We start from the raw sequence: 24197 nt of genomic DNA on the forward strand, positions 1-24197 counted from the left end.
GCCAATAAAAATAATAAAACTTGTTCCTTTCTCCAAGTTATTTAGACTCTTTTACAAAAGTAGTGAAAGTATAAATAGGTTTATCAAAAGGCATGAGTTCTGGTTTCTTTGGCAGGAAATGAATATTGCATTTGGAATGTATATTATTTCAGTACTCCTGAATTTGTCTAGTTTTTACAGTTTTGCTTTATAGAGCCTAGAGGCAGAAGATAGTCTTACCTTATAGCATTTGAGGCTGAAGCTATTAGTTTTGTGGTGTTGAGATAAATATGTCTGCTTTTTCTGCTCTAAAACTAACCCAGGCTAGGAATGTAATAGGGTTAGGAATTTAAATGTCCATAGGACTCAAACTATAATTTAGCCACACACTTCAGACTTCTCTACCACCTATTCTGCGAGCTCCCTTAGATTTAACTCCTTAGTCATCAAACGCAGCAATGCCTTCTAGGCATGCCCAGTGATATGGTTAGAGCCTTGCATCAAGTTTCGCTTCCTCCAGGCTTTACCAAAAGGAAGGAGACAGAGGGAAGAGTTAAACAGCTACGGAAGTTGGTTTAGCTCAGGATGCCCATGGCCAGGGAAGAGCACAGATGGGTCCCTTTCACATCTTTTCGGCACAGCTTAGGCAGATCGTGAAAATCTGAAGTGATCACTCAGCCCAGGGCCACAGTAAGGGGTGGGGCAGGGACGGTGGATCTGGGGGAATGCCAGCGACTGTGTGAATCTCGCCTGTCCCTGCATTCCGCGAAGAGCTGTAGCTTTTCAAGGGTTCCAAGCAGGAGATGTAAGTGCGCAATTAAAGCCAGAGCTCATCTCAATCACCGACTCCTCGGCCCCTTCCTTTTGGCTCTGGAACACTCTCAGATACCCTCTCCCAATCACGACTAAACCCCGGAGAAGTGGAATCTCCACACAGCTTTCCGTCGGTCTAGCAGGGGCCTGGGCATGCTCAGTAGGCTACGTGTTTCTCTGGTTCCTCTCTCTCTCTCTCTCTCTCTCCCCCCACCCTCACCCGCCCCCCCCCCCCGTGGGGGAGGGTGGGTGGTGACAAGTTAGAGGCACTTGCGTTAGGTCCCCGCCCCCAGGATCGGGCTCCCCCAGCAAGGGGACGAAGCAAAGGCAGAAACACACCTCTCTGCGCAGCATCCCGACCGGGAGGGGCTGCGCCCCAGGGCTGAGCCCACTAGTATCCCAGTCTGAGGACGGCCCGCCGCTCTCCATGGTACTGCGGAGAGATCAGCTCCGCCCTTCTCTTTCGGAAGGACAGCACCCGGCGTCACGTAACCCAGCCTTCTCGGGCTCCACGACCGCCTCCTCCTTGCCAGCTCTTTCCCTCTCCTCCCGCTTCTGCTCCCCTCCTTTGCCTGTTCTCCCCTCCCGCACTCCTGGAGATAGACGCTCAAGCCTGACGCCTCTGAAAAGGCAGCAGCAGTCGCCTTATGCACAGACCTCAGGAAATTCGCTTTGACCGATGCATGCCTCAAGCTCTGGCTCGAGCTAAGGGGGAATAACCGGGCAGGTAAAGAAGCTCAATTTGTGCTGGGGGGAGGGGATGGGGCGAGGCTAGCTCGAGAAGGATATCTTTCCCCATTGTAACCGAGCCAGGATCTGCCACAAATGCACAGGGAAGGATGGGTGGTGGGAGGGTGGAGGAGTATAGATCTTGGTTGTTTTGCATGAAGCTTTTTAAAAGATGGTAAGAGGATGAGACAGTGGAACTGGGGTAGTAACTTAAAGACCGAATGCAGTGATTTATTAGCAAAAAAAGAAAATGGGCAAGTTAGAAACCAAAGCAATAAGATACATCTATAGCTACATCTTTCTTTCCCTTCCCCATCAGCTCCATGCTGTGTCTAGCCTTAATTTGTGCAGTTGACTCCAGGATGTAAGACACTGCACTGATATTAGAGATGGAGCTTAGAGACTGGGCGGGAAAGCCAGGGAGAATTTTGGGTGTGCATTGGTATTGAGGGACTTTGCAAAAGCCAGGGGGAAAAGATAGGCACTTCTAAAAATTCAAAGATTTCAGGTTCTTTATTATGGTTTATTGAAAGGTGCATGGAAAGGTGTGCGTGTGTGTGGTGTGTGTTACCGTAAACATATTAAAATAAATGCAACTGCAGCCTATGACCATACTGTATCGATCCTTCCAGTGGCTTGGGAATGAATTTGATTCTAGAAATGAAAGAAAAGATTAATGAGGCTGTTAGTCTGCTTCTGAATTAGAGTGCTTCTTCCTTTGGCTGCAGTGAGGTTGTTTTTCAGATCCTTTTATTTTATCCTCTAATTTGTGAACTCACTAGGTTTTCCGGGCACCTAGAGAGAATCCTTTTCTCCATATAAATACAGATACTCTCTCACACACAATGAGCTTCCTCTAAGAACTGGGAGAGTCAGTTGACCTCCACTGTGGCAAGAATATATATGTTTTTCCCTTTCTCTTACATTCCATAAAAAATTGTCTAGTTATGCATCCGTGGAGGAGGGCAGGAGAGAGGTATAATGAAAGGTTTTGTGATCTCTGTACTATAAGTTAATAAAATAATTGGCTCCAACTGACTTACCAAAAAAAAAAAAAAAATGGTTTTCCAACACACGAGCTTGTGGATGGTTTCAAAGCACTACTCTTGATCTTGAAATTCCAGATTTATTTCACAATGACTGAAAATTTCAGATTTCTGAGTCCAGTTAAAAAATGAAAGTGTATTGAATAATGTGCTATCTTAGAATGATTTTTAAGAGCACTTTTCTTTTGGCTTAGCATGGGAGTAGACAAGATATGGCTGGTGATTGCTGATGGTGTGGAATGTATCAGCCATAATAAAGAAGCAAGTGAGATTTTTATTTCCCTTTGCTAGTGGGCAGTGTGTGTGTGTGTGTGTGTGTGTGTGTGTGTGTGTGTGTGTGTGTAGTGTGTCCTATGTGTGCTGAAAGAGAGAGAACCAGTCATCAATTTCATCTGGGGAGGAACTTGAAGTGGGATCCTCTAGCTTGGTGGCTCTCAGCTGACACCTGTAGGGACTGCTCTGTACTGAAGAGAAATGCTCGCAGCTCCCTCCATGGAGAAGCAGCACAATGCAGTGCCGTAAATTACTGCTAGTTTCAGCTTGTAGGGAAAAAAGTGTTAATTGGATAGTGAGCTTCTGTGTCCAGGCCATAAATTGGTTTCTGTGCGTGCATGTGTGTGTGTGTGTGTGTGGTGGGGGGAGATAGTGGGAAGTGGTGAGGGAAATACATGTGTTTTCTTGACACGACCAGATGACACATCTGTGATGGTTTTTTGTCAAAATGTGAGAGTAATTTTTTGGTTAAAAAAAAAAAAGCCTTAAAAACAATTCACTATTTATGATTTCTATACCATTACAAGAACCTGTCAGATTAGAGTTGAATAAAGAGAGGTGATTTAATAGTACAGTGAGTAATTCAAAGATACGATTTTAAATTCGAGCATCCTGGAACCACAGCAGCTAAGGTGACACACATGCCAGCTGCTGTTTTAACCACACAAATTCTAAGAGCTGACAGCCAGAAAGGACTTGAAGAGGAGTTAAGATCACTACACTGTTAGGCAAAATATGAAATACTTCACCCATCTTTAGAGGAGTTAATATTATGGCAGCTGAGACACAAATGCTGTTAAAAATAGACATCTGACTCCAGTGGGAAGTTTTCTCCTATAACGGATTATTCCTTTAACAAAAAGGAAGAAAATACTTGGTTGAAATTTAAGAGAAATGCTCAAGAAACTATCAGTATTCCTTCTCTCTCTGAGAAAAATAAAATGGTAGGAATGCTATACAAATCCATGCTGGCAGCTTCCAGTCAACATTTTGATATGCTCTGCCTGTTGTAAAATCAGCTATTAACTGAGATTTAAATAGGTTGTATTTTTATTGTCCATGTAACCAGTGCACAGTACAAGCAGAAATCCCTAACAGAGCCTTTTTTTCCCTCTCCTTCTCATATATTTTAAAAATTAAACTTTCTCAGAAATAGTAAAAGACAACATTAACTGAATCTCTATACAAACTTGGGTTACCTATTAACAGTTATAATAAACTACAAGGGTGTAATAGCTGATTGTAAGAGTGTGATATTAACTATTAGGAGACATTAGTTCTTACTTGTAGATCAGGACAAATAAGCTCCTTCCAATAAGGTTAACTCTGACTTCCTAACAGCACTAGTTATATACCTGGTTTCTGGGCTGAATATTACACTCTAACAGACTTTAGAACTTAATTTTAATTTTCATTCTCTGCAGATTTCTGGGTCCTTATAAAAAGACAAAATAAAACCAAAATGCATCACCGACACACAACCAATTGATATGCTGGCATCTTAGCTTGGCCTTGCAGAGGTGGAGAGGAAAGAAGAGGAGCTGTTGTGATTTCCACATCTAACAGCTTCTGGCTATTTCACAGCATCTGTGTTTGAACCCTACTGTTGGGGAGGGACAAAGAGAAGTAAAACCCAGCCTGTGAGGCTACCCCGTGTGCAAGGAATTCTGCTTTGGCTACAGTGGTACTGGAAGTCCATGATATGACAGAAGAAGCAGGCCTTTGAAGCTACTCTGGGGTTGATAAGTGGTGCCTTAAAGAGGCAAGGGGCCCCTTTCTCCCTTCTGGTTTGGGACACTACATCTGGAGGAGAAACACTTGAGGCATTACCAAGCACTCAACGACCCTGGTTCATTGCTGGCTTCTTGTAATTGCCTGGAAAGTGTGACTTGAACTGCTTCCCTTTTGCCTGGTACCACTGATGGTACCTAGCAGATGATGGTATTTGAAGAGTGAAGCATCTGTTGACACCACCGATAAATGGATGCGTGATTTCCCTTGACTTCCTGTTGACACCTTTTCCAGAGCGTTGCTTCCAAAGTGTATCCTCCCTTTGGTCTGGAAGTTCTGTGGCTGCCCTGTACTACTGGGATCTACGTTTTCCAGTTGGGAGGGGGCTATAGGGAGAGAGGGAGGGGTTGCTGGAAGAAGAAGAAGAAAAAAAGAGCTAGATAAGGGAGGGTGCATCCCTCCCACTCTTGCCCCTCCCCTTACCCGACTTATTTCCGGATCCCTATTTCTGCATCACGGTGTCCAGGACCATTTTGACCCTGTCGGCCCCGGCACCCCCCCGCCGCACCCCAGCTCCGAGCATGGGGACGGCGCTTCTCCAGCGCGGGGGCTGCTTTCTCGTGTGCCTCTCGCTGCTGCTCCTGGGCTGCTGGGCAGAGCTGGGCAGCGGGCTGGAGTTCCCGGGCGCTGAGGGCCAGTGGACGCGCTTCCCCAAGTGGAACGCCTGCTGCGAGAGCGAGATGAGCTTCCAGCTCAAGACGCGCAGCGCCCGGGGCCTAGTGCTCTACTTCGACGATGAGGGTTTCTGCGACTTCCTGGAGCTCATCCTGACGCGCGGCGGCCGCCTGCAGCTCAGCTTCTCCATCTTCTGCGCCGAGCCCGCCACGCTCCTGGCCGACACGCCGGTCAACGACGGCGCGTGGCACAGCGTGCGTATCCGACGTCAGTTCCGCAACACCACGCTCTTCATCGACCAGGTCGAGGCCAAGTGGGTGGAGGTCAAGTCCAAGCGCCGGGACATGACGGTGTTCAGCGGTCTCTTCGTCGGGGGTCTGCCCCCGGAACTGCGCGCCGCGGCGCTCAAGCTCACGCTGGCCTCTGTGCGGGAGCGAGAGCCCTTCAAAGGGTGGATTCGCGACGTCCGGGTCAACTCCTCTCAGGCCCTGCCGGTGGACAGCGGCGAGGTGAAGCTGGACGACGAGCCGCCCAATAGCGGCGGCGGGAGCCCGTGCGAGGCTGGCGAGGAGGGCGAGGGCGGGGTGTGCCTCAACGGAGGCGTGTGCTCCGTAGTGGACGACCAGGCGGTGTGCGACTGCTCGCGAACCGGCTTCCGCGGCAAGGACTGCAGCCAAGGTAAGGCCCGACGACGTCTGAGCCCCGGGGGCCTCGGCCTGGGCAGGGCGCGGGGATCCAGGGCGAGGCAGGCCCGGGCCGGTGCATGGGGGCTTCCTTCTCTGGAGAGTGTTTCAGATAGGGTCCCGGTGAAGACCTGTTTCGGGTGTTTCTGCCTTATCACCTCTCACAGCCCCTCCCTTGGTATCCTCGTCAAGGTTGAGCAGCCCCCATTTCCAGGTTCAGTTCCTCCCGGGAGCCCGTACTACCAACCCTACTAACTTCCAAGTGACAGGGAGAATGTCCTCTCCTCTTCATTCCTCTGGTTCTTTGCCCAGCCACTACCTATCTTCATCGGGCTGGGGCGCACCTGAATGTACGCTGTGCTTTTCCTCTACCACCACTAAGTCTGTAATAACACCTATTTTCCCCGTATGATGCCGATAAGCATCTAGAAGATTGGGCACACGTTTGGTGAAAAATGAAGTCAGGAGAGATTCACCATGGTTGAACATCCCCACGTAGTTACTCGTTGGTAAAAGACAAGGGAGACAGGATTCATAAGCATAGCTGTGCTTTTTACAAGAAAAGTGATAAGACCTGCTCCTGGTTGTGGGAAAAGGTGGTGGGGCGGCGGAGGGCCTGTGAGGATTTCCTTGATTAGAAGGAAGAGGGTTCTTGGAATTAATGTTAGTTTCTTTGGTTATGTCCAAGTCCAACATTTGCCAGTTTAATAAAATTTTATTATTTCTGTGGTTTCTTGAAATGGGAGAGAGGTCAGCTCATGTTTAGAAATGTTAGAGATTAAATAGCAAATTTCTCAATTAGCAGATGACTTGGGAGGATAAATAGTACAGAAATTTAGATGTTGCTGGACTGGGAAGCTTCTTCAGGATAATAAAAAGGGGATGCAGATGAAGGATTGCAAGAGATTTTCCAAGGCTATTCAGCTAATGATATTTACCTGAGTAGTGGAGGCCAAGCTGTAATTCCTGTTGTTCTTAGGGATTGAAACAGTGTGGAATTTTAAAACCTCATATCTCTAAGTTTTATTTTCTCCCTTTTATACATAAAATTCAGTCGTTACTGTGTTTCTCCAATGTTGCTACACGACAGTGACCAAGGACAAATATTGTTGTATTAACACAGGAAAGCCTATGAACAAAAACCAAGTGATATGAAAAAGAAGAAATATGGATGTATCTGTGGCTGAGATGTCAAGGTTTAAAATAGATAGCTTATGGGTCAAATCAAGGCAATCAACACACGGGTAAATGGCATTTATGGCTGATTTTTTTAAAAGGTGAATTGTTAAATCTGATTTTGAAAGCTGTAGTGACAAAAGCTCTGTGTATGGCTGTATTTTATTGTGTAATGCCTTCTGTTTTTTTTTCTTTTTTTTTTTTGCTGACACTGCTAAGGGGAACTAGCCCTTGTAAATCTTATTGGACTTGGCAGTCCTCTTTTACCTGACTTTAAGAGAAATGAAGACTTGATAAAATTTGTAATTGTTTAAACAGCAAAGGGAGTTAGGAAGAAAAAAAATCTGGTCATTAGGAGAGTTCTGTAGCCTTCATGGGCTAATGGAAAAAAAGTAAAACATTATTACATTGCTTTCTGCTTTCACAAAGGTTTTTGTTTTCATGTATCTTGTCTTAAGTACTTATAGAAGACTGTGTATTCCATGGCCTATACTGCACTTCAGCTTGATCAGTAAATTTCCATGGATTTAGCATCAGGCTTTATAGTTACGTTTTCCAAAAATAAAACAGTACCTGCTTTTTCTCTACCAAATCTAATTTAATTGTAAACCATGAATAAACTATATTTGATGGTTTGCTATAGTGTAATTTGAAGTTGCATACCTCTGCACTGATAAATAGAAATGAATTAAAAATGGACATTATTTTATGGGACAAGTTGCTCTAAGTATCCCAGTGCCGCTTTAAAATACAGAGCCGGCAATTTAACGAAGAACACATGAGATATAACTTCCTTCCTTAAATTAGGAAACAAATATGACACAATGACAGCTTGTTCTGTGTGGGAGGGTGTTTTAAATGAAAATTTTTATTTTTCTGTGCATTTTAAACGTAGGAATCCAGGGATGTGCATAATCAGGAACAGTTAAGAGTGGAGAAAGCATGGCAGAGTAATATTTTGAAGAGAAGCAGAATTAGATAGCTCTGAAATGCATTTTGCAAGTGGATAGCTCTTTCCATGAGATGAAGAATTTGGAATTAGATATATAATTGAACAGTATACTACCTGATGCATAAGGTACTTCAACCCAGAAAAGAAAATCCATCAGGATAGTTCTGGAGCATTGATTCATTTTGAAAATTTGAAATGAAAACGGAGTGCAAAGATCACCACTAGTCATGAAAGGAAAACAAAAGGCTGGGTTCCTTTGATGATCACAGAAATGGGAGATGGAGTGATAAAGGCAGAGTTGGTCTCCCCAGAAGGATTGGCTCCATTTTGCTTATTTTCCCTGTTTCATGTGTGTCAAGTGACTATTAAATAATTAATTGAGAATGGATGCCTCTCCCAGCACCAATCATGTATTGATTGATGGCTAGGGATAGATGATTTCTATTCAGATGAAGTATAAACAAAGCCCTGCCTGTAGCCAGTATTTGCACTGATTGCCACATTAAAGAAATAATAATAATTTAAAAACAAATAAATCCGTAATCCTTAGAGAAAATTTGGAAAAAAATTAACAGCAAACATTAAACAATATTCAAATTATATCTAATTTCTACAATTTCTTTTTTTTAACTTAATGAAAAATTCTAATATTATTTTAGTTGCCTTTGGATTCAAAATACAGTAAGAATTATTAAAAATAAAATAAGAATATTCTTTTTTTCTAGAATGTCTTTAAACAACTTATACATCTATGGATTTCTAGAATATTTGCATTTAATGAGCTCATGTTCATCCTTGCTCTATTTGTTCAGGCAGGCCTAGCAAGTTTTATTTATTTATTTATGTGGTGATGTAAAGTGAACACAAGGACAGTTATGTGTCATGATCAGGTTAGTGACAGAGCTTGGGTAAGAGCGCCAACACCCTTATCCTCAAGCCCTGTATTTAGCATGGCCGCTGGATAAGATTTCCAGTTTATTAGGTTTGATATTTTTTCAGATTCAGGGATTATTGAAAAGAAAAAATATATGTATATATATATGGCTGATGGAACAGAACTAATTTATGTGTTTTGTCCCTGAGAGTCAGCCTCAGACATCACTATATAAGAATGTCATCGTTCCTGAATGATGGATGCTTAAAGGGTACATAGCTTTTTCAGTGAATCATACCCATCTAAGTGCCCTGGGACCATTATTATTTAATAAGTTTCTACTTAAGGAGACTAATAATTTCTTAGCAGCTTAAAAGAATTAGTGAATTCTATGGCTACCCAGTTAAAAATGAGAATAAAACGCTGACCAATGAGAATTTAAGTTATATGTTTTACGATTTCCAGGTCCAGGTTTTATGCATTTTAAGGTCCCTTATATGAAAATGTCACACTAGAATCTGAGTATCAATTTTATTCCTCTATTTAAATAGCCAGAGACACATATGGCTTATGATGGCTGATTGCTTAATATCACTAAACATGACAGTGTGATAGAGATCATTTAATAAAGCCTCTGCTCTCTATGACTTTACTAATGTGGCCAGACGGACAACCATATTCACTCACTCATTTATTCATTCAATCCTTTCTTTGTTCAACAAATATTGACTAAGTGCTTTGTAGGTGCCTGAATCATAGGCCCAGGCAATACAATTGTGAGTAAACTCTCAGAAATAGTTCCTACCTTAGTAGGAAGGTAGAAACCTCACATTTCTCTGCGGAGGCACAGTAATTAAAAAATAAATAAATGAAAACTTTAAATGATGGTATGTATTTTGAAGGACAGGTACATGGTACTTTGAAAACTTTAAAATAGTGTGGACAGACCTAATCAAACAAAATTTTTCCTTAGGGGTGATACTTAAACTAAAATCTGAGAGATGAGAAGGAATTGGCCAGGTAAAGGCAGAGGAGAAATATTAGGTCAGAAGCCTGGTGTAGGAGATGGCATGGCACGTTCAAACAACTGAGGGAAGGCCCTTGAGTATGGAACTCTTAGAGAGAGGAGTAGGGCCAGGTCATGTAGGGCCTTCTAGCCCATGTCAAGGATTTTAATCTTTATTGTAAAAAAGATGAAAAAGCAGTGGAGGGAGTTTAGTATGGAAGGTAAGGAGGAGGATATCATTATCAAATTTACAATTCAAAAATGTCACTCACTACAGTGTAGAGACCAGATTGATAGGAGCCTAGAGAAAAAGAGAAAGCATTATTTTCTGTCAGTCAACAACATATGTTAAGCACACACTGTAAACTGTAGATTGAACCAGGGGACATAGAGGAAAAGATTCTTCCTCTAAGGAAGTTAGAATCTTTGTGAGTTTGGTTATGTATAGAACTCTAAGGACACTTGTTGTTTGGAACACTGTGGTTCTACTTGTAAAATGCATTATCTGAACCCTTTATGTGGATTATCATGTGGTTTCTCTCAGATATACCCGTCGAATCTGTAGGCTCCTGGAGCGCATTGGCAGTGCCATACTTTATTATACCCCCAAGTACCTAGCTCAACATGCCTTCCTTCTGACGGTATATATTGATTGATTGATTCTAGGCTTTCAATATTTTAACTGCTACAATAAAGGGAAATACTACATAGATACTTACAATTTTTGTAAGGTTAAAAAATTGTAAGTAGTTAACATACAGGTAGTTACTGGACAAAGATGATTCAGAGATTTTGCCAGTTTTGTTTGAAGCCTACCGTCTGAGGAAAAGGTGGATCAGCTGTGCTGAGAAAACTTTGAGTGGAATGGATAAATTCATAATTTTGATTTAGATAAAATGTTCTGGGAAGCTTTCAAAGCATAACAATGATCTATCAGAATAAGCTTATTTTGATTATAAACTAATAATCAAAACTGAGTTACCATTCTAAAATGCCACAGATGAGGTTGAATGTTATTTTAACTATTCTGAGATGCATTTGAATTATGCAGACTGTGGGACCATGCTGCCTGGTTTAAGTGGGCACACTCAAATTTTATTCCTCAATATTGTCATCTTTGAAAATGGTATAATAATAGTACTTACTTCGTAAGGCTCTTATCAAAATTAAGCAGGTGACCTCATGTAAAGCTCTTAGAATAGTGTATGGCACATAGTAAATATTCTGAAGAATCCACTTGCTATTTTTGTTACTATTATCACCACTACCACCAGCACCACTACTTCTACTGATACTGTTTTCTTTAGGGCTACTGTCAAGCAAAATTCAAATATGGAACATTTTCTTTTTCATTTAAAAGGAATTCTAATGTAATAATGATCCTTGCTTGATTAGCCCAAAAGTTTCAGCTTATAAAGAAAAGCAAAGAGTAAACACATTGCGCCTCTATTTCTGTTTTACACAGCTGTGCTCTAATGTTAACCATGTCTGGTTGTGATTCAAAATATTTAAAACATCATATTCTACTTGAGAATTTTTATTATGATTAAGTGAGCCTTTAACACAAAGGCATTTGTAAAAACTGTCACTTTCCATATAAACTAATACCTTTATGCACCCCAGTCCTGTACTTAGTGATTTTTTACTATTTATCCTAATGTATAGGTATAGATATCTAATGGATCTATCCTATTTATATTTTGTCTTTGAGGCTTTTTGATAAGTTAAAGTTATTTACATGTATGTTGCAGAGAAGCTAGGATACTTGAGCTTTAAAAAGCTCAAGAAAGATTTCTTCTAGTTATAAACAGATTATATTTTTAGTGTAAAATCATATGCTAGTAACATCATGTTCCAGTTTTGGATAGCATTAAATGAAATCTGATAATTAAATGATTATTTAAGGAATCCCTGAATGACTGCAAAAAGGACAGTTTCTATATAATATTTCTGTTATTCTTAGCTGCATTCTGAGTATTAGGACCCTGAGCCACACTGGTTTCTGAAAAGAGGAACCACATTCCATATCCCTTTCTCAGTGAGCAGTTGGTGGCTACACTGTTCATAGGGTTAACTCCTATAAATATACACTGAAAATTAGGCCTTATTAAGATATTCGGTTTTGTTTTATTATGGAGATAATAAACCTATTATTAGAAGTTGTTACGCAAACTGTACTTTCAAAAATTGCACAATTATATTTGACATAATTCAGAATAAATCATTTTTGCATTCCAAAAGATTTTAGTTCATTGTGCATCACAGTATTATGCAAAACCCTTGTACTTTTTCCTTGTGTACTTCTCTATAATTTTATGGCTCAGTCCCTTTCTATTACTTGGAAGTGCAGGAATAGGTAAGTGTGTGTGGTCCTTGCTGAGTAGTAAGTCTTAAAACGTCTGAATTAAGTTTTGGGGAAAAAAAAGTTTTTTTTGTTAGTTGCTTTAGAGCTCTTCAGAAATTGCATGGCTTTTTGGTTTTCTCTCTGAAGCATGGAGTCCACGTATTTCTACTTGAATATGCGAATGGGTACAATGCTCTCTCAGATTCTTTTAGTACAATGTTATTGTTTCCACAACGTGTGTAAACAGAATGTGGCATGGGGTCTGAAGAACTAAATTCCAAGTGTGGCATTGCCTCTAAGTTGCTGTTAAAAGTAGAGTAAGGCTGCTAATGTCCTAATTTCAATTTCAAAGATTGCAAATTGAGAAACACCTAATCAGACTACTCCTGATTGTGAACCCCCACTAACCTACCTCAAAGAGTGTTTGTGAGTAGCTCATAACATGTAAACTCTCAGAAAAACTTGAAAATTTAGAAGAAATATCTAATGGCAGCAGCATAGTGGCTCTAGGATTTGTGAATGTTAATAGAGAAAATGTTAAACTTGTTTCTGTAAATCTACTCTGAGGTCATTTTAGATGAATTTTAGATCATTTACACTCAATAGTAGGTGTAAGATCTGGTGTAGTTCTCTTAGTACCTATTGACACATTATATAGACAAACTGAATAAAGAGGGCAGTGGTCCCCTTGTTCCTCCTGTGTAAAATCTGAACAAATGAAATTAGTAATTTAAGGTAGCAACTGTATGAATACGTATTGCATGATTCTATTTATGTGAGGTTCAAAACAGACACAGCTAATCTATGGTGATAGAGGTCAGAATAGAAGTTCCCTTTTAGTAGTGTTGATTAGAAGAGGACACAGTGGAGCCTTTGGCATGATCTGGGTGTGGTTACATGGGCATATATATTTGTAAAGATGCATGTATTATACACTTAAGACTTATGTACTTTACTATATATAAGCTCTACCTGAAAAAAAAAATCCTTCAGATTGTGAAAGGAATGTTGCTCAATGAATACTAATGCACTGAATATGTATAAAAGATTACTTACAAAGGGGTCCTTAATGTAAATCCATATTTACAAATCTTAGCAAAAGAGTCAAATATTTGTAACATAAATCCAATGACCATTCCAGGGAACAAGTGTATTTATATATGAATACATCTAAGAGAAAGGAAAGAGAGTATTGTTTTAAATACCTACAACCTTTGAACTTGTTTTCAATTTCTTGTGCTTTTATAATGAAGATAAAACATAGGTTCTTATTTTACATTTGCATCTGTTGAGTGAAAGTCTTACCAATACATTCAAGCAATGTATGTTTTCTAATTAGAATAACAACGGCTTGTATTTTAGGTAATTAGTAATCAGTAAGTTGTAAAAGCTCAAATATTTGAATGAGTGATTGGATATTGGAAAAAAAATCACTAGCCCAACTATACTGTCTAAATCTACAAATATACATGATTTCTTCCGCAAAATATTAGGCATCAAATTGTTTCAAAAGATGCACTAGGCACCCCTACTTTAATGGTGCCATAAGCACTTCTTGAATGTGAATACAATTTAACATCATTCTGTTTAGAATCACATTTATTATACTTACTATTTAGTGTTTACTGACTGAAAGGCACTGTATACAGAGTATACAAAGTATACTTTATCTGTTTTACCTCATTTATTCCTGCAACATCGTACTTGATAGGTTTTATAAAATTCCCATTTTACAAATGTTAAAACTATGTATATATTAGAAAAGCTAACTTGCCAAAAGTTCCATAGCTCAATGGAGGAGATGAAATTTGAGCCCAGGTGTGTCTGTTGCCCCAGCAGGCAACTCTGTCCATTATATGACAAAACCTGTGTGTTTTAACAGACAGGTAATGGCTGCTGAAAACATATTCACTAGTTGTTAACTTGGTGCTAATTTGAATGGCCGATTTATAATAAAGCCTTCAGAATTGAGGATTGTGGCAGACCCTTACATTTAGTGCCATTTCCTAATGTCATGATAGTAAAGAAATGTATTAGCTTGTCAGGATTCATCACACTTTGTTTCTATAACGCTTGCTTACTTGCTTCTTTTGTTGGTCTTCTATTCATATTATGCTTAATAGGTTGATTCTACTCTTAACGTAACCAGAAGTAAAGCCCCAGTATATTGCATCTAAAGAATATTACAACTAATTCTTGATCTTTTGAATGAAAATATTTAGTTTTCAAAAAACAAGCAACACAATTTTCATCTATTTCAGATTCTAGGAGATAAAATTATTGAAAATGTCAAAGTCCATGGTGATTCAGCACAAATGTAAAGACCTAGGCCAGTTCCCTAAGTAGGCCCTTCATGAGAGTTGCTGAGTCAGAACATGGTTCTGCTGAGGATATAGATGATGGTACACTGGGCACTTAATTGAAATTACATAATGAGAAAATAGTGTCTCTTTTTGCACAAGTGAGTTTGGCTTCCCAACACATTGCCTAAAATTGAACTTGGGAGTAGTTCTTAGAGTTAGAAAGATATATTCTCTATGCTATTTCTGGTATATATGAGAAACTATTATTGGAAAGAAGTGGGAGGAAAGTAAGACTGACCTGGTAAGATGAAGTGCTGATCTGGACTCTTGTCTAGTTACTTGTACTCAAAACTCTCTGGACTGTAATTATAAATACATGGATGCCACATTATGGGAACAAGTGCTACTTCAAATAGCATTTTCTCAGATTGGTTCCCAGGAGGGATCTGGTGGTCTAAAAGTTACAAGAGGTGCTGCCAAAAAGAACAGTTGCCTCACTAGCATCTTAACATCAGGAGGGGCTTTCTGTGTTTAATTGTAGACATAATGAATTCTGTGTGGATGGCAATCCATAACGGAAGCAACACTGATCACAGCTTAGGAGTTACTGTGGTTTGTGACCTAACAATACCTGGCCTTGTATGTGGAACCAGCTAAGCTTAGGTGTTACTCAGACATTGCTGGATTCAGCAGAATGAACTGCCCGAGTCCAGCAGAGGCAAGGAAATTAAAGACTCAGGTTTTTCTTCTAAGTAATGATGTCTCTCTATAATTAAGCATGCCTGAAGTCTCCTTAGGGAAGTAGCTGGCATGGCAGCATATAACTGTAGCTGCCGTATGGAAGATACTACCTTCCAGCTTAAGCTCTTTGTCTTGAGTGCAAAATTGATTTTTTTCTGCAAATAATGTAGTTATTTATTTAAAATTACTATATGTGATGTTTAAGGTACTAAATGTTTAACTTATCCAGTTGAAAGCATTGTAAAAATAGGAAGTTATATATTGCATTTCATGACCCAAATGCACAATTACATGTGCAGGAGGATACATTTATGAACCCCTATTTTAAAAATTGGGCCAACTTTCTATGAAATGAATTATTGAGATATTTTGAAATAATGAGACATTTGTTTTTGATACATAATTGTATGTCTGTGTATATGCATATAAAGAGAGATATACACAAAAATATGATGTGTACAAGAAAATTACATAATGTAAGCAGAGAAGGATATTATTTAAAAGTCTTAGAAATCATATTAAAATCCTCAAAAATATATATTGGTTAAACATATCATTAAAATGTCTTTATGATTTAAAATAGTCTATATATGTATTTTTTCTATACAAGACCTTAGAAACCGAAAAAATTTAATCCTTAAAGTATGACAAATGACTTTCTGTGATCAGGAATACTGTTAAGAGATTTTGAGGTTTTTGCAAAGTCGCATTTTCATACTATTGATTAACAACATCCCAACTGTTCCTGGGGGTTGTATGAAAGACTAAATGTATTGTCTTGCTCTAAGATTTCTCTGACAGTTACCAAGAGTAATTTACTTTGATGAAACTTTGTTATTATAAAATAATAATAGTTATTATTTAACTATCTATTGGAATGAGCCACAATTATGTTCAAAAAGGTGAAAAAAGTTAAGGTAATATTAATAATGACTTCTTTAAAACTTTCATCCATAAGAAAACCAGGAGGTTACACTTACTGAGCTCCCAGTGAGTTCAGTATAAGCTAAGACCACCACAGGAATATTTTGAAACGGCCAGCCAGTTTTTTAAAAAGTCAGTAATAGCCCCCAAACCTCTTTTACCAGAGTAGGTAGGGAATCTATACAAAATTTTGTTTTTAATATTTAAATGAGGCATTTATAAGTTTCAGAGCATGCCTCATTGTTCAGTTTCTCTCATTATATGGGAATTTTTTTGATATATGCATCATTAATTCTCTCTTCCTCTGGCCTTTTACACCTTTGTTCAGATTAGAATGGTAGAGTTAAAACAATATGATTTTCTTCTACCACAATTTATATTTTTTTGACTCAAATAACATTTAAAGTTTTTTTCTTTTCTTGAATTGTATCCACTATTTATTCTTCTTCAGCTCTCTACCTTGATTCCCTTCATCAAAGTACAGGCAGAGGTACTTCATGAATTAGAATAACTCTTCATCTGGGGATGGTGCTCCTCTCTGACTGTTAGCGAGAGCTGCCCCCTTTCCCAGAGGTCTCTGGAAATAAAGAAAAATGATGGGTGCCTCTCCCTCCCCCAGACTCAGGACATTATTTATCCTGGACAGAGTCCCTGTTTGCATGACACAGAAAATGTGTTTCATCCTGAAACAGAGGCAATATAGATTTGGATTGGGGCCGGGTGTATAATCTTGGCGTGTCTTCTGCTGCCCATAAGAGATGAAGGGTGGACGAATGATGAGGCCTCAGGGAAGCTGTGGAGCTTGGGGTGTGTGATAACTGAGAAAATGAGACAGAAGACTGAGAAAGAGGAACGGGAGATAGGAGGAAAGAAGATGATTGGCGAAAAGGGAGTGTTGGAGAAATAGGTTAATTGAGAGACAGTGGAGAACTAACAGAATTTGAAACAACCAGAACATTGAGAGCTGGTGACTTAAAATATTAAAAATCGCACATCTCGTTAGTGGAGGAGAAAACAAGAATATACATTTCTTGACTTCTAGTCCTGGGATTGAGCTGAAGGCAAGCATAGGGGGAAGAAAAAGACAAGGATAAACATATTATTGTCTACAATTCAGTCATAGAAACTATAATCATTCTTTGTCTTTGGCAATGTGTCATTGGGCTTTTTCCTACTAATACCTATAAGAACAACAACAATAGCAAAATTGTACACAACTCATACTCTGTGTCAGACACTATTTTAAGTTCGGTACACATATTAATTCATTTAATCGTCCCCACAAACCTATAAGGTAGGTGCTATTTTCTCCATTTTAAAGATGTGAAAACTGAGGCCCACTAGGAATTTGCAAAGCTGGTATTCTAACCAAGGCTCCATGACCCCTGAGGCCATGCCCTGAACTTGTAATTCCTTCTTTTTTAATATTAAAATAATGACTGTGTATCCTCTATACACTCTTTCACATGTAAGAATCTCCCCTGTGTTTAAAAGATGCCTGTATAAGCTAATACAATTTCATATTTAGTTTTCTCCCCTTCTCTTAATATTCCATTTAAGTGTTTAATAACTTTTTCTGGGCAGAATTTCTTCCTTAAATTTAATGAAAATCCTTTTTCTGCCGACATACATTAATTTATCCCTATTGTGTCATCAGTGCAAATAAAATTCATATAGTCAGTATCTCCTTGATTTATCTTAATCTGCCTAAGAGAAAGAGTACTGTTTTCACTGAACTAAAACATTTCAGATCTCCCTTCTGTGAAACTGGTCTGACATTCAGCTTCCTTCTCCTAGAAACTGCCTGCTTTATTTATTTTACTCACTATTACTCCAATTCACTAATACTCTCCCAAGGTTAGTTCCCAAAATGTATTGCAATCCTCTTGATATGTTCATTAGCATTGTTGCACTTTCATGGACTCCCTAACCGTTCCTCTCCCTTCTGTCTGACTTGCTAATTTCCTTTTATACCTTGGAAATGGCGTTGGCAAGGGCTTCCTAAAATCCTTGGTAGGTTGCTGTTACCTGGTGGTTAAAAAAAAGGTCTCTGTCATTAGTGTCTGTAGATCAGGCAGTCCAGGATTGTGTAAAGGGAAGAGTCTTGATAGCATTGCATTTTTAAGCCAGAAAGTAGGCCAGAAAAATATGAGCTGACAAACAGAAAAAAGAATTTGGACTAAGAAAAATGAGCAGTGGTAGCCTGGTCCGCAGAGCGCTAACCAATGGAAATGGATTTGAACAAGACTGTGTTGATGTAGGCCCAAGGAAAGAGTAAACAACATTTGCTTGTAATTCTAGTATAACTGAGAACAGGCCAGCGGAAGTGGTGGGCAAATATCTATTCCTGGAGATCCTTAACAATAGCTTAGACAGACAACTGCTGCTCTTAAATTGTTTAAGATGTCTCTTCTTCTGATCAGAGGCCTGGACTAAATGACCTTCAAAATACATTTTCATCTCATAGTTATGTAAATAATTGTACTTTTTGGAAAACTTTTAACATACGAATCTTCCAAGTATGAGATAGAAATAGCCCAAGACAACACCCACCCCTAAAAAAAGCTCCCCAAAACTACCCCCTGCCAAAAAAAGAAAAAAAAAAAAAAGAAAATCTATTTTAAGAGTGTCTGAAGTTAAAATTCACAGATTCATTTGAGTAAAATATGCCACCAACTGCTACAGAGCATGAATTACTTCCCCAGTTGCCTTAACTTGCTGTGCTGCATACAGGTGTCCCTGGAGTCCAACTCTGGGCGGGCTCTCTGCCCATATGCTTCTGTTTGCCCTGAGCCAGCTGCCCTTGTTGTCCTCTTTACCCAGTGGATTGCCCCAGTTTCATGTTTCCTTCAACGTGGTTGAGCTCGAGTTACAGCTGCTGCCTGTATCTCAATGCACCTTGTACTTGTTCATGCTGCCATCTCCAGGGTATCCTCCTGGTACTGAATGCACATTCACCAGGTGTGATATTTCTGCCCTGCCACCTCACTGCAGCACATTCGAGTGGTATCACTCCCATATCAAGCCTTTTATATTCTGGGTCATTGCTCTTCCTCTGGGAAATACAGCTTTGGGTAAAAGGGGTTTTAGCACTGGTGTGAATTCTTCCTGGAGAAGGATGAGATGAAAGGGCGAAAAATAGTTTTTGAGTTAAAAACAAAACAAAGAAAATAAAACCAAAGCAACAACCATTCACAACATTAAGAACACTTTTTTATGGGTACTCTGTAATGTCCATGGTTTCTTAGTATAGCCAGTTACACAAACCAGAAATCTAGCTTTATCTTTGGCCCCTATGTTTTTGTCCATTCATGAATTCATTCATGATTCCAAAACCACTTACTAAGAAGCTGTCTTACACGAGACGAGATGTTAGCTCTTAACATCTCAGAGGTGTTAGTTCACCTTTGTGTTCTCAGCAGTTTTGAAGTTAGGCAGCACAAATGAAAAGTGTTGAGACCTAAATACAAGTATAAAAAAATCAGGGATCAAAAATGTGAATAAATCTCACTATTAATTGTAGTATATGAAGATCTATAATAGGGTGCACATGTGTGCCATTAGTGATATTATTAATGATATCCTCAGTTGTAAAAATGAGCCTTTTTGAAAAATGCAGTATGCCTATGAACAGTGAGAAACATAAATCCTTTTAAAAATTGCACTTAATGGATTGTTTCACACTCTCAATTAAGTCACCGTAATTTCAAGTTAATCACTAGATTCTTTCATATTAAAAGGAAACAGTTTGTAGTAAGTCTTTAGAAAGTTATAGAGTATGTGTAGAAAAAGCATTGGATTAATGGATACTGAGTTTGTTTTTTCCTTGTTTGACGACAAGGAAAACCAGGAAACTTGACTTTTTTTTTTTGGTGAGACACTGTGTTTGGTCACCACTGGTCTAAGAATTGAAAGGGGGAACAAGTCATGATCTAGTGGAGTAGGCTGGCAGATACATGCTTAAATGATTTCAATATAATGCATTAAATACTGCCACAGAGATGATTATTTAGTGCTACTAGAAGTCAGAAAATAAAGGCACTAATCATGTACCTTCAATGACTAAGTTCACTTGATTCATAAATATGTTGTCACTGATACACATTACCTATTGTCTGTAATGGTGAAATCAAGTAAATGGAATCAACTCAAGTATTAACAAGTAATTGGCTAAATAAACCATGGTAGACCCATATATAGCACCTCACAACATAACATGAATGAGGTGTATCTATTTAAATGGGAATGAAAACATGTTAAAAATATTTTGTTTAGTAAACATAATCAAACTGCAAATACATGTATGTGCACACATACATATATACCCAAAAATATGATTGTATGTATACTTATTTATATAAAAAATGTAAATAATTTATAAAGATCAGGTGTTACACTGTTTTTATGGAGGGAGTAAAGAAAATCTGTTTAAACTGTTTGCAAGATAAATATGTTTGCAAGTACAAGACCAGATTAATAAAATAAGTTGGTGACTCCATATTGAGGGATTTTCAATCAGATTTTGAAATGTCAAACTAATAGTCCATTTCAGAAGATCATACTCTTACATGACTTTCCAAGGATTTGTATTATTATTCTAGGTTGAACATTCTGTTATAGAAATAAAAACAGAATATTCATATTGTCAGAAGAGAATATGGCACTAATCTCACAGGATATATTCTGAAAGAATATCATGAAAGAGCAAATTATAGAATTTAAATCCTGTGTAATTCCAAGGATTATTTTTTTTTACTTAGACCCATTTGTCAGGTTGAACAATAATTCTCTTGGTAATTAACAAAGGGATCCTGATAAAGTGCAGGGACTGGGGGCAGATGTAGTATTTCTGTTCAGCAGAGTGATTTCTGTTAATGTTCCATTTACGACATCTTCCCCTGTTCTCACACATCTCCAATAACAAGTTGGAGAGATGGCTGAATAGGCCACTGCTGTGTCTCAGATTGGTTTCAGAGTCACGTGTATTACCATTCTTCCTAATGGAAATCCTAGAAACTTCTGAGAAGTTCCAAATGACTGGCAAGGCTTTCCTGCTTTACTTCATACACATGTATGTTATCAATAATTACTTAGTTGACTCTTTAATTTGTCCAAATTTGTGCAGGCATAATGGAAACTGACAATGCAGTTTTCCATTGAAAATTGTAAATGGGTGACTAAGCTGAGTAATTCACCTCCTTCCCGTTCCTTTTGTACAGATATCTTATGCTACACCAGGATGGCTATACTTTGAAAATAGCTCATCTATATTCATTCACCCATGTGTATAAATTGATTTGCATGCTCATTTTGCAGTTTCTAAATATGCATTTGTTGCATAAAGTTTTTCATATCTAACCCAAAATGGCTCTTTTACCTCTTCCTCAAAAATTTAGCTGGTGTGAGCCAACCACACATGAAATTCAGATACTTGCAGGACTGGATTTCTATAGAAAATGCTAAAAGCTGTAGAGGGAAGGCTTAGATCTTGCCATTGGCCATAATTTCTAACTAGGATCTTGCTTTTATGGGTCAGATCCTTGAAATTACTCAGGGCAAGATTGAAATTAAGTGACAATAATTTATTCAGACTATCCAGATTATTTACCAACTCATTATTTTTATGAGAACTAAAGGTATTCAGTAGAATAATTAGTTTATGTGTTGTGTCTCTTGCTTTTCCACAAATTAGCTATATACCTTATTGGACCTTGGTTTCCTTAACTGTATATGTATGATTTTTTCCAGTTTAAAAAAAATATATAGACACACCAAAGTTAAATCAATAATGTGATTTACCCCAGCAAATAATACTAATATTATCACTAAATTAAAGGCAATCTCTTGAAAAATATAAATATCTTTGTACAAGCTTCAAAAAAAGTCTAACAGTGTTTTGTGACTATGACCATTTATAAATAGAAAATATTTTAAGTTAGGAAATTATCATTATGTTGATGGCTTTTGGTATTTACTGGGAATGTTTTATACATAATTAAAATTTATATTATGTGAAGTAAAATTAATAGTATGTTTTAAAATGCCCTGAGTAGTAATGTGCAAAAGAAGGAAGGGATTGATGTTTACTGATTGTCTACTACATACTGGTATTATCAAATTTATATGTTATCTCATTTACTTCTTACCGCCACAAACCAGATTTGTTTAACTATCTTCATTTTATGTTTAGGAAAACTAAGATCCAGAGAGTCTATATAGTAAGGAGAGAATTTGAACACAGGCTTTATTTCCTCTACACCCCACGCTTTCCCCTGTGTCCTCACTGTCAGACGTGGATGGACCTAGAGGGTGTCATAGAGTGAAGTAAGTCAGAAAGAGAAAAGCAAATATGGTAGAATAACGCATGTATGTGGAATCTAGAAAAATGATATAGATGATCTTAATTGCAAAGCATAAATAGAGACACAGACGTAGAGGACAAATGTATGGATACCAAGGGGGAAGGGAGGAGGATGGGAGGAATTGGGAGACAGGATTGACACATATACATTATTGACACTATGTATAAAATGGACGACTGATGGGAACATGCCCTACAGCACAGGGAACTCACCTAGTGCACTGTGGTGACCTAAATGGGAGGGAAGTCCAAAAGGGAGGGGATATCTATATGTATATAGCTGATACAGTTTGTTGGGCAGTGGAGGCTTACACAACATTGTAATGCAACCATACTCCAATAAAAATTAATTAAAATAAATCAATAAATAAAATAGAAAAAAAAAAAATACCTTGTGTAGACTCTGTGGAGTCATAGATACAAACGATCAAGAGTCAACCTATTTTTAGAAAACATACTAGCATTTGAGCTATTGTCAAACTTTAAGAGTATTTCTTTGATTTAGAGTCAAGTTTGCTTTAATTTGACTTTTGTATTTTTCTTTTTACCTCATCTCTTTTATGTATAGGTGAATGTATTTCCCAACTGAATGATATATTTCTAGTAATGACAACAAGAAACCTCTAAACATGGTTTCCAGAGACTTTACAGGAAGACTGTAGGCAAACCTCAAAATACATAGAAGGTTCCTTGTTTTTTACTATTATTTTTGTCATCTGATCATTAGTGTGTTTCTGGTTTTATGTCTTTTCCTTCCACCCTGTAAAAGAGTCATTTTTCTTTTTTACTGTTTCTTGTTCTCTTAGGGCTGTATCACCTTTTGATTTTTTTCATTATATTTTAGCTTATTTTTCATCATAGAACATTCAAACAATATATCTACTAAGATGACAGTTATTGAAAAGAAGGAAGTATCTCATAGAATTCTATACTATTCTCCGCAAACCATAATTCTATGGATTTGTCCACATTTTAGCTAAATATATTTTTGGTGATAGTTTAAGTCAGAATTTACCCAGCTTAAGAAATGAATATTCATGTAAAAATGCATTCCATGAAAATGTTTATTTAACCAATATTACTCTTTTCTCCTTTTCAAAAATGTATTGATAGTAGTTTCAGAAACATCATTTTTAAAAAAGAGAAACAATACATAAAACACAAAGGAAAAGTACATTCTTAATTGTATAGTGTTAAGTACATATTACTCAGACTTTTCTTAAATCCTTAAACATTTCCAGGTAGCTTAATTTGACATTGGGATTGATTTCATAAATGACTCATAAAGAAAGTATATTTCTAGTTCTCCTCTTATATCACCAAAACTTCTGTAAATAATTCCAAAATTATAGTACAATATGCACATTTTTGGCCCTCCTTAGATTTCAAAACCCCCAAATAGGTATGTCATCAATTTTTCTTTGGGCAATAATTTTCTTCTCTGACTACTAACTATGGATTCCAGAAATAGTTCAGAAATCAAAATAGTTCTAATTTTTCCTAATCTTTTGATAATGATCTGAAAATATATCCAATTACATAACAAAGAAAAGATACTATGTTACAAAATGAAATTCTGAAGTAAAA

At 38.1% G+C, this 24197-nt stretch overlaps 1 protein-coding gene across 33 annotated transcripts in view; it reads left to right on the top strand.

The window, feature by feature from the left end:
- The first annotated feature begins 1027 nt into the window (after positions 1-1027).
- Positions 1028-24197, top strand: part of NRXN1 (neurexin 1) — a 1120317-nt gene continuing 1097147 nt past the window's right edge. For 23 of the 33 annotated variants that reach the window (XM_059078706.2, XM_067007609.1, XM_067007621.1 and 20 more), the window contains exons 1-2: positions 1028-1519; positions 4265-5924. In XM_059078706.2, coding sequence (XP_058934689.1) covers positions 5153-5924 — 772 coding nt within the window. In that variant the 5' untranslated portion in view covers positions 1028-1519; positions 4265-5152. Of the gene's footprint in view, positions 1520-4264; positions 5925-24197 lie in introns of those variants that run through there. The other 10 variants (XM_067007622.1, XM_067007633.1, XM_067007634.1 and 7 more) reach the window with 3 other exon arrangements.

Source organism: Kogia breviceps, chromosome 11 (genome assembly GCF_026419965.1).
Source record: "Kogia breviceps isolate mKogBre1 chromosome 11, mKogBre1 haplotype 1, whole genome shotgun sequence".
Lineage (NCBI taxonomy): Eukaryota > Metazoa > Chordata > Mammalia > Artiodactyla > Physeteridae > Kogia > Kogia breviceps.